Source organism: Onychostruthus taczanowskii, unplaced genomic scaffold, assembly GCF_017590055.1.
Source record: "Onychostruthus taczanowskii isolate IOZ18803 unplaced genomic scaffold, ASM1759005v1 scaffold10, whole genome shotgun sequence".
Taxonomy (NCBI): domain Eukaryota; kingdom Metazoa; phylum Chordata; class Aves; order Passeriformes; family Passeridae; genus Onychostruthus; species Onychostruthus taczanowskii.
Genome location: NW_024496526.1, coordinates 8,572,321 through 8,587,325, shown reverse-complemented (window position 1 = coordinate 8,587,325; position 15,005 = coordinate 8,572,321). Strand labels below are relative to the sequence as shown.

General features: G+C 48.0%; 1 protein-coding gene across 1 annotated transcript in view; it reads left to right on the top strand.

Moving 5' to 3' along the window:
• Window positions 1-14,363, top strand: part of ITGB5 (integrin subunit beta 5) — a 57,864-nt gene extending 43,501 nt beyond the window's left edge. The window contains exons 11-15 of the mRNA XM_041405265.1: window positions 7,278-7,500; window positions 8,270-8,373; window positions 11,843-11,959; window positions 13,079-13,245; window positions 13,781-14,363. Coding sequence (XP_041261199.1) covers window positions 7,278-7,500; window positions 8,270-8,373; window positions 11,843-11,959; window positions 13,079-13,245; window positions 13,781-13,876 — 707 coding nt within the window. The 3' untranslated portion in view covers window positions 13,877-14,363. The remainder of the gene's footprint in view (window positions 1-7,277; window positions 7,501-8,269; window positions 8,374-11,842; window positions 11,960-13,078; window positions 13,246-13,780) is intronic.
• The last annotated feature ends 642 nt before the right edge of the window (window positions 14,364-15,005 follow it).

The following is a 15,005-nucleotide window of genomic DNA, read 5'->3' as shown; positions in this document are numbered from 1 at the left end:
TTGGGGCTCTGCTCTTAAAGTGGCACAACGAGTGGGCTGCAGCCTGAGATGTCATCTGAAGATTCATGCATGTACCCAAACGCCCTGTCTTGTGCAGCTGCCCCCTCCCAGGGCCAAAAACCCAATAGAAAGCTCCAAAAAACCCAAGATGAACTCAGAAAATAAAGCTTAGATGGTCTTAGAACAAGCTCTCTTTAAATGCTCTACTGGCCAGCATCTCCGTGAGTTTGGTGTCTGAATTTGGTCTCTCTGGTGATGGTCATTGACAGAAATGCACATTTGGAAATGAATGTTGTATTTAGGGCTTAAAGGCAGATGACAGCCTCAGACCAACAGGTGAGTGGAATTCTGGGTCTCTGCATTTCTTGTTGACATGCACTGACAACCTGTGAATTTTACCCAGTTTCATTTAAAAAATTGAGCTTACGTAATTGACCTGAAAGTGAAGTGCAGCACAGTCTGTGTGTTCATCCTATCTCATTTTCTTTTTCTCTGTCTTACTTTGAGTGATATCCTGACTTTTTCCAGGTACTTTGTTAAGGGAGAAATCTCTTAGAAAACCATGGACCTTTGATGAACTTGCACCAAATGATGTGTTTGCATCCAAACACAGCACTGGGCAAGGCTCCTAAGGCACTGCATTTTGCAGAGAAAGAAGAATCTCTCTCTACTCTAGAGCCCACTCCTCTCAACAAAGTCGAGAAGAAGGGATATTCAACTCACTTGTGCTTCAGCAGAAAGGGAATTAAACTGCTTTTTATTTGAAGGATGGACCTGAACCATAGAATTTGGCCCTGGAGATTAGGGATTTGGAAGCACACAGCTTTGGTTTTGGAGACAAGTTTTATTTTAAGAACATATCTGGAGTTGGGTAGTAGGAGCTGGTAGGAGTCAGCTCAGGTGTCAGAGCAGGAGGATGAAGCTTATCCTTCCTGGAGGCATGGTGTATTGGTGGAAGGGTTACAACACTGTAGCTTTTCTCAAGCCTTTTCTATGCCTTTCAGCAACTGCATGGTTGCCATATGTCTCCTCGTGTTTCCAAATCTTCCAGAGCCTTCACAGTGACTAAAGCTGAAGTGCAGAGTTGTATAAGCAGTTCAGCAGAGACAGGCCAGGAAGTTTCTAAGTGGGGGAGAAGCTCCTGGCTCTGACCTGCCTGTGGGTGTTGGTGGTATCTGGACTGGATTGGGAGGGCCAAATGGAAAATGGGGGTTTTTTTAAGCGGTTTTATTTGTCAGGCTTTTTGGGGAGAAAGGAAACAAATGGAGAACTCTGCATTCAGGAGGGTTTCATTTGTGAGCAAGTCTGTGAGGGGCTGGAGAGCTGGTGGAGAGAGGAGCACTGCTGTGGGAGAGGTGGTGCTGTGTACAATGGGAGACCCAGTGAACACCTGCATGTGGACAGATGGACATTGACAGGAAGGGAAAGTGGCCCTTTTTGAGTTAGAGGTTTGGAGGGAGACACAGCAGGGGCAAAAACCCCAGAGGATTCACAGACATTGCCCAATTCTGATCTGGCTTAAGGAATAACATGAATTGTTGGCAATTCCTGCAGTGCCTTCCATCTCAGGTACTTAGGGGGTAACAAAGCCAAGGATGAGCACGTGTCCAGAGTGGTGGGATGGTATTTGGGCCCATGGCTCAAAGAAGAGCAGCACATCCATCCCAACTGCCCCCACTCAGGGTAAAGCTCTATGCCTCTGGGAGGATCTGGCACCAGCCCTTGCCCCATAGCTCTCCCTGCATCAGTAACAGAGTTGGCAGCAGGACCTGAAAGCTCCAATTCCCAGCTCTGGGTCTCCATCCAAAAGGCCACATGTGGCAGGCTTGGCTGAGGAGCTAATGAAAGTAGAAGTCAAGGATTTGTGGAGTGCTGAGCTTACTTGGAAAAAAAAAAAAAAGAGGAAGGCTTTATTTTAAGAAATGCAGCTTTAGATCTCTTTCAGGAAATGACTTCTCACTGCCCGTTTTGGCTTTCTGATGGATCATCAGCTGTATCTCGTGGTTGCATTTCAGCTTCACTTCTTTAGTAGAGAGAAGGAAAATGAGGAAAGGCTGGCCAGGGCTGCCACAGGAAATCCGCCTGCCACGGATAGCTTTTAGCTGCCTTCATGAAACAGCAGTTTCCAAAACCATGTCTTCCTTGTCCAGTTCTCACTGAACCCAGAAATTCCCAAGTGAGGAGAAACTGGAGTGCTGAGGGGGGTTTTTGTAATGGCAGTGCTGCACTGTGGGGGATGCTGGCAGTAATGTCCAGCTGGTGATGGGACTTGAATCCATGGCTGAATTAGCAGCTCAAGCCTGCATTTATTCCTTCACCTTTGGCTTCTTTAGTCTGCATCTCCATTGCTGTTCTTGATGATTGGTGAGCCCAGTGCTGGGACTGAAATCTTGGTTAAACCCATATGCTTCAGGGTATGAACATCCATTGCAATGGGGAGATGCACAGATCCATGGTGTCTGGTGTAAATAACATTCAGAAAAGCACTATTTACTTCTTACTAACCTCTTAGTGTTTGTTTTGCTGCTTCAGTGTTGCATTGTGGATAAATGACTGTGGGCAAGTTCTCTCCTGGTGTGAGTGGAGGCAGTCGGATGAATTCCAGGTTACACAGAAACCTTGGACATTTATGTAGTAGCCTCCTTAGCACAAGAAGGTTGTTATGCTCAGTGGGCTCCAGGGGTTGGGGATGCTCCTGCTAACCTGCCACGCTTGTTTTACCTGCTGGACTGGCATGACCCAGGGGCTGGATCCTAAACCTATCCCTGCTGTTTGAAATTTCTGGAGCTCTCTCCAAGTCCCTGTGGGTGCTGACCATCTGGCAGTGCCCTGGGCCTGAGCTGTGCCATGGGCAGCTCTCCTGGCCTGGCCTGGCCTGGCCTGGCCTCTTGATGTGCAGTGCTGCCTGTTTTGATCCGTGGAAAGAAATTACTGCAGAAGTTGATGATTTATTTGCCTAAGCAGGCACTGTTTCTTACCCTAGCCCTTTCCCAAATGAAAAGCCCTATGTTTTCTAAGTGTTCCAAGGCTTTTCTGCTGCCCTTCTTCCTCCCACTCAGAATGTGCTGTTCACAGAGCCTCTCTCTCAGACATCAACCACTTTTGCTGAGAGATTGGCTGATCTGGTACAAAAGTGATGTTCAAGCAGTGCCCTGTGTCTGTAGGGTTTGACTTCTTTCATAAGCACATGTTTTTGATCCATGGTTGTGGATCCCTTCTTCACTGGGGCTCTCTGGATGAAGAAGCAGCCACGCCTTGTTAAAGGGATGACACTGGAGAATTTGGAAATTGCTTGTCATAACTTACTTCTCTTAGTTGTTTTTCCTATTTCAGTCTTTTTTCCTATTTCAGTGGGTTTTTTTCTATTTCAGTCTACTTGTTCAAATAACCAAAAATGACAAAAGCACAGCCTTTTGGAGATTGTGGCCCAAAGTCTGGATGTGAGCACAGAGGCACAAAAATAAATGGTTTGATTTAATGGTAGCAAAATACAGTATGATCTTTCTCCTCCTGAGTGCTCAGAAACCACTGAACTGGCTTAAAAATCATGACTTGTTTTTCTTGTGTGTTAGGCACATCAGTTTAATGTTCTAGAAGATGGGGCAAAAAAGGAGTGTTGGAGGAGGCTTGTTTTCAAACCTCTTCTACCTCTCCATAAAAACTAGGGCCATGTTTTTTCTTTCAAAAGAAAGCTGGTGTTTTTTGCATGACTTTGTCGTCCCCAGAAGGAGGAGGCTTTGGGAAAACCACCTTCTATGAAAAGCCCCAGTGACAGAGCTTTTAGTGCACCGAGTTTCAGACCTCTTGGTGCAGTTCCTAAGGCGCAGTTATCGCGGAGGGCAGACGGGCTGTCCTGCCAAGCAGGGTCACAGCCTGCTGTCAGGAAGACTGGGATGAAATCAGGGTCAGAGGCTGGAAGCTTCTGCCAGAAGCTGCTATCCTGATCTGGGAATGACCCTGCTTGGGAACAGCGCTGCTGTGGGGGGGCCAAGCTGGGTCTGTGCAGTGCCGTGCTGGGGGCAGGGAGGATTTGGGCTGTGGCTGCCATCCTGGGGGGCAGCTGGGGTGAAATGAGGATGGTTGGATGTCCTGGGAAAAGCTGCCTGAGTGACAGTGAGATGTGCAGCCCAGCCAGGGCACAGCAGTGGGATGGGGATGTGTTTTGGGATAGGGAGAGATGGAAGCACCAGCTGGGCTGTGAGTTTCAGCCGTTCTGGTGGTGTCCTTGGGAGCAGTGCATCCCATGGCTCCTGCCCGGATGGGTCCCAGACTAGTAAAGCTCAGTCTGGGGACTGCTCTAACCCCACAGAAGCATTGCTTTCCTCTGCACACCCTCCCAGCAGGTTTCTGCAGCCTCCTGACATGTGTTTTGTGTTAGCCCACTGCCCTGAAGGTCAGGAGCTGACTGGAAAGAATGTTATCAAATTCAGGGGGAGCATTTAATTTCCTAGTTAGATCTGGATCTTTTAAACTCCTAAGCTTGTCTCATTTTGAATATGGGAACAGAAGAAAACATCTCTTATTATGTTTGGAGAACACAATTAATATATTTTGGCTTCACAAACCAGCTTTAACAGAGAATGTATAAACTCAAAGGGTTCAAGGGGGTTAAAGTCCAGGGTGATGTCCTGTACCACGAGACTGCTGCTGGTGCAGAGGTGTCTTGAAACACACCCTCCTTGAGGACACATTGCCATGGAAATGAAACTGGGAAGTGAAACTGGGTTCATATGGGCACGGTGGTGGAAGGTTTCCTGCAGGCACGATGGCACAGAGACTGCTTAGCCACATCAGCACTGTGTGTGACCGTGGGAGGGAGAGCTGGGACTGGGAATGAGCAGCACACTGTGCTGCAACATGTGAGTACTGGGTAACACTCTGCAAACCACAGCTCTGGGTCGCTGTCACCAAAAGCCTCGCTGCCACATTGCCTCAGGATTCCTCTCAGTTTGTTTCCCTAGAGAGAGGATGGAGTGTATTCCCACCTCTGGTGCTCCAGGTGGATGTTGAGAAGTGGGACAACTCCTGTTGTGCCCATATGAACAACAAATGTTTCTCATTCACTGAGTTTCTCCAGTCTTCAGGCTGTGTGGGAGATGGATAGAACCAGAAGTGTAGCTCATGGTGCTTGCAGGAGTGGCCACTCTTTCAAGCTGATGGAAGCAGTGGAGACTGTGACATCTTTGCCATTGAAGGTCAAGATGGAAATTCCTTCTCTTGGCACATTGACCATGATGAGCTTCAGCCAGTGACTTCTTGAACACTAAGCCAGTGTGGCCAAGGCAGGAAACACATGTCAACATGTTTTGACATTTTAAGCTCACACCCCACACTTAGTCACCCTTATGAAAAAGCCACAGAATGGCTTTTTCTTCATCTCCATCAATAAACAAAACCACATTCTTTAAGATGCTGTTTCTTAAGTTTTCCAATCACAGTGCTTTAATAGGATGCATTATTTGCAAATGGGCATTTCCCTTCCCCAGAACAGTAATTTCAGGGTCCACCTCCAGCCTGCCAGGGGCTGGAATGGATATGCAGTCTTTCTAGCCTCCTGTGACCTAGCACTTTAGCCTTTAAAAACAGAAACATTTAATGGTCCAGAGACACACTTCCTCTGGAGTCACATCTTGTGCTGCATTCTGTGGTGTCCTAGGAGAGCTGAGGGGTGATATGAATACCAGCAGCTTGCTTCTCTTGGCCCTCACAGTTCAAATTCAAGCCTGAGCACATTTACTTATCGGCAGCTGCTTTGGATTCCTTGAAATAGTGCCCTTTATCAAAACCATACCTTATAGCTAATTTGGACCCTTGCATTGCCATAGAGACACGAAACCTGCTGTGTGTGAGAGCCCAATCACCTGAATTAATTGTGAATAAAAGCCAGACACCTCATTTGGTTTGCTTGGGAAGTGATGGTCCTAGGAGTCCCCCACTCTGCCGCTGCCCCCCAAACAGCAGCAGCTGTGGATGTAGCTGAGCCCATGGGCTCAAACCCAGAGCTTTCTGTCTGAGGAAAGGGCAAGGCTGTCATTGTGAAGGCAAGCAGAGGAAGGGATTTTAATCTCCATCAGATGTAGGCACAGAAGGAGGTCACCTCTTGAGATCTTGTAAACATAATCTCCTTTGTCCAGTAATGTTTGAATATGCAGGCTGGATCCAAAGCAAACGGTGGGAGTGCAGAAGAGGCTGTAGAAAGACAACTTGTGATGTGCTGGGATATATGAGATGCCTAGTAAAACAGAAGGTGCTCCTGTGACTTTTGGCAGGGGATATAGCTTGGCAATCCACGGCCTCTGGTAATCTTGGCACAGTGGGAGAGGCAGGGAGATCCGCATGTTTGTGTTGATGAAAGGAGCGTGTATACAATTTACCATGTCTGGGGTGCTCGAGGCTCTTTCTGGTGGAAAAGCTGAGCTGTAATTAGATTGCTGATGAGGCTTGTGTACAAGCCCTTCAGCTCAATAAACTGTGCCTGCAAAGGCATCCCTTCTCCTAGGGACTGGCCACGGAAGAATTCGAGCAGTCCCCAGCAGATGGATGCCTCTCTGAAGCCAGCTGCTCAGTGGACAGCCACTCCACTTACTGTCACTGACAGCCTTGGAGGCTGGTGACTTTCTCAGCCCTTCACTAAACCCTGTAGCTCCCAGGGGATGCTTCAGTGGAGGAGAGACCTTACTGGGTTGGTTTCTCCATCCATTTCTGCTGTGAGCTACACTGAGCTGCTCCCTGGTGAGGGGACTCAGCTGGTCCCTGCAACCATCATGGCTCTGGCTGGGACACAGAGGTCTTGTTTGGACACAGGGAATAGTGCTTGTTGATGTAATTTTTTTTCAAGGTTTTAAGAGAATTTCTTAAAAAACTGTTAAGAAGAAAGGGAAGGAAATACTTTATGAGATGGACAACCTACTAGGCTTTTTGCTGCTAAACTCTGGGCTCAAAACCAGCAAAGAAGCAGTATTCCTTTCCTGTCTTAATATCTCTTGATGTAGACAGAGAAAGAAGAGATTATTTAATACAAAAGTAGGAAGGGAAAGGTGCCCATTTGTCTTGAGCAACCATAGAGGGAATCTGGAAGAGCAATGAGTAGGTTTTTTTTGCTGCTGAATTTTGATATTAATTTGATATTTAGGTGTTTCCCGTCAGCATCTGTTTGTTGCCCTGCCAAGTAAGGTCTCTCTGGCAGCTCTTCCTGCTCTGCTGCTGGTCCCTCCCAGCCACAGCACCCACTGGTGGCCCTGAATTCTGCTGACACCTTCCCCTGCTCTCACCTTCAGGTCACGGGGAGTGTCACTGCGGGGAGTGCAAGTGCCACGCTGGCTACATCGGGGACAACTGCAACTGCTCCACGGAGACGGACAGCTGTGTTTCCAGCGACGGGCAGATGTGCAGCGGCCGCGGTGCCTGCGTCTGCGGGAAGTGTCAGTGCACCGAGCCAGGCGCTTTCGGAGAGACCTGTGAGAAGTGTCCCACCTGCCCAGGTGTCTGTAGCACTAAAAGGTACTCACAGGCAGTTCAGGAGGGATTTCTCACTGGTGGGAAGGGCAGCTCTTTGGTTCCTGGGAGGCTTTTCAGCTATGGGATTACTTATGCTTTGTTAAATGTGTGATCAGCCCCAAGTAAGCCTACTGCTACTAGGGGCACATGCTAAGCAACCTGACAGTATCCCAGGTAGAGCAGCAACAAGTCTTGTTGCCTTAGTGCTCATATCCCTGAGATTCATATCCCTGCTCATTTCCAGTGCCGTCTCACTCTGCAGGAAAGGCTGGCAACCCCAGTTTTGCTGCACTCTGAGCTGCAGATGTCTGGGTGCAGAGAGCTGTGAGCTGCAGAGGTGGGGAGGACAGAATCAAAATCACTGCCCCTGCCTCACAGTGATGAAGGTGCCCCAGGCATCAGCCTCAGACTAGCACAGAGCAGCAGGACTGACTGCCTTGATCTCAGGCAGAATGGGTTTTGCAGTAGCTGATGTGCAGCTCCTGATATCTAAAGGGCAAACAGACCCCAAACCTATCAGCTGCTTTGCACCTTCATTGAATCCTTTGCACTTTCATTGAATCCTACAAGCTGCTTTGGACTTTCATTGAATCCTAATAAATCCATCCTTGCAATGGAGATGCCTGGCCCTCAAGCTGCTTCTCCCTTGTGGTGCAGATGTGCAGCCTCCAGACCAGCACCCAGGGGAGTCCCTTCCCAAGGGCTGAATCTCTGTGTTCATGCAGTTTCTGATGTGTGCTTAATCTTCCCCTCTGTGTGTGTGTTCCTGCAGGGATTGTATTGAATGCAAGCTGTTTAACTCAGGAAGACTGGCTGATAACCAAACCTGCCAAAAGCACTGCAAGGATGAGATCATCACCACTGTGGATGTTCTTGGTAAGCTGGCAGCAAGCAGGACTGCAGGTGGTGGGAACTGGTGACTGTGGCATTGAACTCTTCTTAACCAGACTAAGACATATCTGTAAAGAAAGCTTCAGGGAGCACTTGCTATTTAGAAATGTGTGTGTGTAGGTAGTATGAATATGTGTATGTGTGGTATGTGTGATGCTCTCTCCAGGCTATAATCCATACTGAAGTAAAAACCTCTTTGATCTTAAATAACATCTAACCACTACTGCCAGTGCAGGGAGCAGAGAGAGAGTGGGGTGAGGTCACATGAGATAGATGAGAAGAGTCGTGAGAGAGTGCAAAAGGACAAAGTATCACCCAAGAAAAGGCATTTTCTAACCTTCTGAGGTTTCATCTTGGAAGAACTGAGCTGGTAAAAGAAAGCAAAGCAGTTTTGAAAATGAGTTCTGCTTTGGTGGAACTGACTGCTACAAGTACCCCTGACAATTTCCTGTCCTTTGTGTCCTCTTCTAGACACATGTGCATCTCTCAGCAGATGACTTTCTCCCCACTCTTTTCAAGATATGTTCTGGGAGTCCCTGGTTGCTGTTTAGGGGAGTAGAGGGGATCCAGACTTGTAACAGATTTAATCACAATCCTGGCCTTGGCCTTAGCAATATCTCTTGGAGGGAGGGATGGAGATCAAGCAGGGATAAGTTACTGTCTGCATCTGGCATTTCCTCCTCTTCCTTAGTTTATAGAGGTGGGAGTCCCGCACGTTGCTCAGCCTTTCAGTCACTTCCTCCTAAGCTGTCTGCAGGTGATGTTTTTCCCATTGACTCCTTTCACATCCAGTGCCCCACTTTTAAATTATGACCAGTGGAGTTTCCTACCCTTCCCTTTGGGACACTTGCTCTCATTCTCTCCATCACTGTGCAGTTTAACAGGGATTGCACCTGCACCAGCACCCTGTGAGAGGTTTGGAAGTTCAAAACACACAAAACTCCTTTTTAATGCCTGTCTGGCCAGCACATATTGGGAATGAAAGCTCATCCCTCCTGCCTGATTAGTGTATTGTGCCAAGGTCAGCTTTTGTTCTGCCTGCTCCCTGGAAGGTGAGGCTGGGCTGTAGTTTGCCAGCCCCCTGCATGACTTTCAGAGAAAAAACAGCCAGATTGCTGCTTTAAGATGTTTTTGGGAATTATGCTTATGTTTCTGTTGAACTGTTGCAGTCATATTGCACACAGGGCTGTGATCTTGGGAGCTCAGGGCACTTTGTGGTTTGGAGATCTGAGCTGCTAGAGAGAGAGGTAAAGCAAAATATTCCTAAAGAAAGTTCTTGTGGACTATGGACTTCTTCACAGGTAGACTTGGCCAAATTCTAGTGTTCAAGTGCCTTTGTATAATTTAGCACATCTTACAAGTTCCTGCTGAAAGGCAGATATTTGTCACAGAATACATAGGTCTGTATTGTCTTGGCAGGGGAAGATAGGACCTTCTTAAATATCAAATTGCAATGAACACAGTCTTGAGCATCCCAGCTGCCTTTTGACTCTGGATATGATGCAGTCAGGGCTTCAAAGCTTTGTAGAGCAGACGTCTCTGTCACTGGACTCACGAGCCAGAAGGCTGCCTCATGGGAGGCCTGTATGACTTGCTTTGGATTCTGCATGATCTCCTTTGGTTCTGCATTCCTTTGCATTCCTGGTAGTTCCAGAGAGGAGCTTTCAGCATGAGAGGAGCATGACAAGTCCTGCTCCAAGCTGAACCTGGCAGTAGCACACATCTGTGTACCTGAAAACTCAGTGGAGCCCTCACACCTCTCTCTGTTGACTTGTGATCTCTGAAACTTAGTGAAGATCAACAGAAATCATTACTATTGAGACTTGAATCACTGTCTTTTACTGAAATAATGATGCAAGGATGGGAGTGAAAGCAGCTAGACCCACAGGAACTAAGATTTGCTGCTCAACTCAAAAGGGCATTAGTCAAGAAACATGGAAGTATTATCTATATTAATTTAATTAGTACTTTGCTTGTAACAATCAGCACTTTTCCAGCCCATGCTTTGCTACCGCTGTGTAGATAGTGGAGGTTTTCCTGTCCCAGGGTAGGAACAGCTGAGGTTTGTCCACACCAGCAACATGTCAGGACTCACCAGAGGGGCAGCTGCATCTGAGCTCAGCTGTTAAAATGGAGGGTATTAATCTTTTAACTGGATGCAGGTCAAAGGCATTGAAAGAAAAAACAAACAGACAGGAGACAGCTAAGGGGCTGGCATAGCAGTGGCCATTAATGCAATCATTTTTCAGCATGACAGGCATGGATACGAGAGCTGTGGAAACCTATTTCCAGGTGCCTAAAACAAGGTCATGCATGTCTTTGCTAGCCAGCAGCACTGGGTCCCCAAATTCCTGTCCCATGAAACTCTCAGCCCTTGCAGACTTGCAGAGCTGTGCTCCTGTCACAGCCAGAGATGCTTCCCCAGCTCCCTCCAGTCACTGTCCCTGCAGTGGAGGGCATTGAATGAGCTGTGGCTGTGCAGGGCAGTGGCTCTGCTGAAATCACCCCTTAAGCTAGATCTGCAAACCTTAGGTGATGGCTTTGCTGAATCTTAGATTGCTTCTGTGAAGCAGCCTTCCTCAGGCAGCACTGACAGTGACCAGGCTCTGTCTGGTGCTATGGTGTGTCAGACACAAACACACAGCACTCGCGTGGCTCTGGGAATAAAGTCCTCTCATTTCTTGCAACTCCCATATCTACACATCATCCTTGCAACCAACTCCTCCCTTCCCCCTCCCTCCCTCCCTCCCTCCCTCCTCCCCTTCCCATTTTCCTTTTCTATCTCACTCTTTGAAAGCAAATTTCTCAGCCATTTCCGGAGCTGGAGCCATTCAGTACAGCTGGAGCACAAGCTAGCCATGGGCTGCTGCTGCTGCTGGCCCTGAGTCAGTGCCCCTTGTTTTCTCTTCACCTTCCATTCTTCAAGAGATTTAGCAAATTAAGAAGAAAATGGCATTTATTGGAGAAGCAGACTTGCATGAAGGAAGAATGTGTGTGCGTGTGAGGTTGAGTCTGTTTGCTATGGGATGTTTGCCAAGTGCCACATTTTCTCAAGCAGTAAATCTGGACACTGCTCAGTTACAATTTGTATGAGTTGTGATGAAACTGTGCTGCTTTCCAGGCTTACTCCCCATTCCTCTGCTCCCAGGCATCCCTGGAAAGCTCTGCTTATCTTGCAGGGGAGAGCTGTGCTAATTCCTAATATTGAACCTCCCAGCTAAGTCAACCAAGTGCTGTATTGCAGTTTAAGCATAGCCTGTTAGACAGGGTGCCTAGTTCAGAATCACGGAACCCACACCATTGCAGGTTGTTAGGGGGAATTACATTAAAAAATAGAGGGTGTTGGAAGCATTTCTTTGAAAAATTATGGCACAAAAGTTGTGAAGTGTTTAGGGTTTTTTTTTAATGTATAAAAACTTATACAAAATCCTGTGATTCTTGCATCTGGTTCCAGAAACGGATGACCCCAATGCGATTCTCTGTGCCTACCCAGTGAACAACTGCGTCATGAAGTTCACCTACTTGGAGCTTCCCAGTGGGAAATCCAACCTCACCGTCCTCAAGGAGCCAGGTTGGCCCTCCCTTGGGTTTCTTTTTTGACAGCACTGGCAGCCTCAGGAGAGGTGATGGGCTGCTGGGAGCCTGGGGGCTGCAGAAAGGCTGGCTGCGTGTGTGAGCAGATAAACGAGGGTGGTTTAGACTGAAGTGTTTTACAGTGATGAAACCCAGCTCCAAATGCTCCCAACTTAGTAAAAAAGAACTGTGAGAGTAAACTTTGCACCTGAGCCATCAGCATTGCCAGCAAGTGGCTGAAGAGCTTTAGGAGGCTGAATTAACTGAAGCCTATTTAAGTAGCAAAAAGTATGCTTGATTTGGAGATAAAGCCCCTGTGAGCAAAAGCATCAGAAGAGGACACCTGGTGCAGCTGCTGGTTAAGTTAGGACATTGGGAAAGCCCTGCACCACCTAAGGATTTCCACATTGCCAAGGAGTTCTGATCCAGGCAGTGTAAGGGCTGAGTGTCCCTACTCCCCTCCACAGGCTGTGCAGACAGCTGTGCTTCCCAGCACTATTTTAATCACATGCAATGCAGTTGCTCAAAGAAAACCCCTTGTGGTGTTGCAGGACAAGCTGGCAAGCATCCAGCAGTAGCTTCTTGTGATTTGCTCTGGTCCTCCGAGGCACGGGCCAGTATGGGAAAGATTGAGATTCCTCATGTTCTATTTCAACTGTGTTGCAGCTTGCACTTAATTGAAAGACCAGCTGATTAGCTGACAGTTAATGTCCTTATATAAAGTCCTTAGTGATCACCTGTCTCTGTGTGGGAGAAGCTGAGCTGGATTTTGCCAGAGGCACCTTAACGCTCTGTGTCCCACATGGGACATTCAGCTGGCATTAAACCCTGCATCACTGTTGGACAGTGGCACTGCAGCCCTGCTATGTGACATCCCAGCTCTGGTGACATCCACGAGAGGTGTCCCTTTCCCCTGCTTCTAGCCAGGAGTTTAATTTAAAAAAAAAATAAAAAAAAAAAACAGTTCAATTTCAGAGGGGGACTGTTGCTTTTTCAAATTTAGCCACTGCTGCTAGCGCTGCCCGAGGTCACTTGCTCTGTGGCTGCAGTCCAAGTTATTACCTGATCCGGGATACACTCACACCAGAGCTAATTAGCTTTTCTGCCTCCCTGCCAGCCTGCAGCTCAGCCCCCAGTGCTGTGACCATCGTGCTGGCAGTGATTGGCAGCGTGGTGCTGATTGGCATCATCCTGCTGGCGCTCTGGAAGCTGCTCGTCACCATTCACGACAGGCGGGAGTTCGACCGATTCCAGAGCGAACGTTCCCGTGCCAGATATGAAATGGTGAGCCTGCGGTAGGGGTACTGCTTGGTGGGGGGGCTGTTGGGATGCACTGGCAGCAAACAGCTCTGCAGTGATGGAAAAGGGTGGCAGGAACGAGGGATGCAGGTGTCCATGCCCTGTGGTGCCTTCAGAGTCCAGCATCTTGCACTGCCTTCTCCTAGGCAAGTTATAAATGCTTTGCAGAACTATACCCAGCTTTTGGTTTCATCATCTATTTCCAAGCAGAGCTGGAGGCTGAAGGAGGTAGGAGAGACTGTAGTGGCAGCTGTATTGGTCAGGTCTATGAGGGAACCCTTCTGGGAGGCTTTGAGGGGGCGTGCTCAGCATTGGAGGGCAGCATTGCCTCTGCCTGCAGGCAGGATGGAAGGTGGGTCTCATGGGCCAGCTCTGGGTAAACAGCGCTGCCTTTGGATCTGAATGTTCAATTCACTCAAAGCCAAACACTGTGCTGTCACCAAACTAATTGGTATGTTTTTACCATGGTATGGACTTTATTCCTCATCTTTGTTCTTTTTGTCTGCTCCTCTCTCCAAAGGCATCCAATCCTCTCTACCGAAAGCCTATTTCCACGCATAACGTAGAGTTCACCTTCAACAAGCTCAACAAGTCTTACAACGGTACGGTTGACTGAAGGGGTCTCAGTGCCTGGCACTGCCGTGGACAATTGCTTGAATGGCCGGGCTGCTTCCCACTTGAAGATGGGATTCTCTTCAGGGGCGAGAATCCCTTACGACGGGACTGGTCGATGACCAAAGCCTGTGATTTGCACAGTAAGGAGAAAGGTCTGGTTCATTCTGGAGGCACAGATGTGAGGGCAGGGTCCCTGCCTGTGTTGATGGACTCTGAGCCGTGTGCGTCTCCATACCAAGCTTTCCAGATGTATTAAACCTGCCAACTAAGTGAACCAAGTGCCATATTGCAGCTTTAGACATATCCCGTTAGAAAAGGTGACTAGGTCAAAAATCAGGGGAACCCACTCCATCACAAGTTGTTAGGGGGGGAGTTAGCTTGAAAACAGGGTCTTGGAACCATATGTGTAAGAAATTAGGATAAAAAAAGCTCTGCAGTCTTTAGGAATTTTTTTATATAAACCCCAAAATAAAAGAGTTGTGCATATATGATGCTGTGAATAGAGTGGATTGTTTCTTTGCTGAGACCCCCACCAAAACTGGGGCCTGCTCCTCCTGCCAGCAGCAGTGGTGCTGCCTGATGGATTTATTAATAGAGCCTAATCAGTCAAAGCATGGCCATAAAACTTGGAGCTGGAGCTGTAGGGACTGCCACAGAAGTTGTGTTGATTTAATACCCTGGTGTTGACCCAGGGCAGGGAGCTCCTGATCTGAACCAATGGTGTTAAACAGATTGGAAACTGGTGGGAGCCCAAGGAAAAGGGAGTTCAGTCTGAGGAAACTAATATAAACACACATTCCTTATGGTGTGCAGGTAGGTGTCCAGCCCGGGGGGCTACAGGAGGGCAGCTGAGAGCACACAGCAGCTCATCCAGACTTCGGACTTTTTACCAGAGGACTGTTGCTGTGGGGTCCCATGGAGCCCAGCTGGAAAAGCAGGGGAGCCCTGACCTTTTGGAAAGAGAGCTGGATAAAGACCAGTCTTGTTGCTTCATGACATATATTTTGCTTTGTTTTTTTTGCTTTCTTTTTATTTTTTCCCCCCAAACTATTCCCCCAGCCCTGTCTGTTTTCTTCTGGAGCTGGGGTTTGGGTTACCCTGCTGACAGCTGCAGCTTTAAACCCACACAG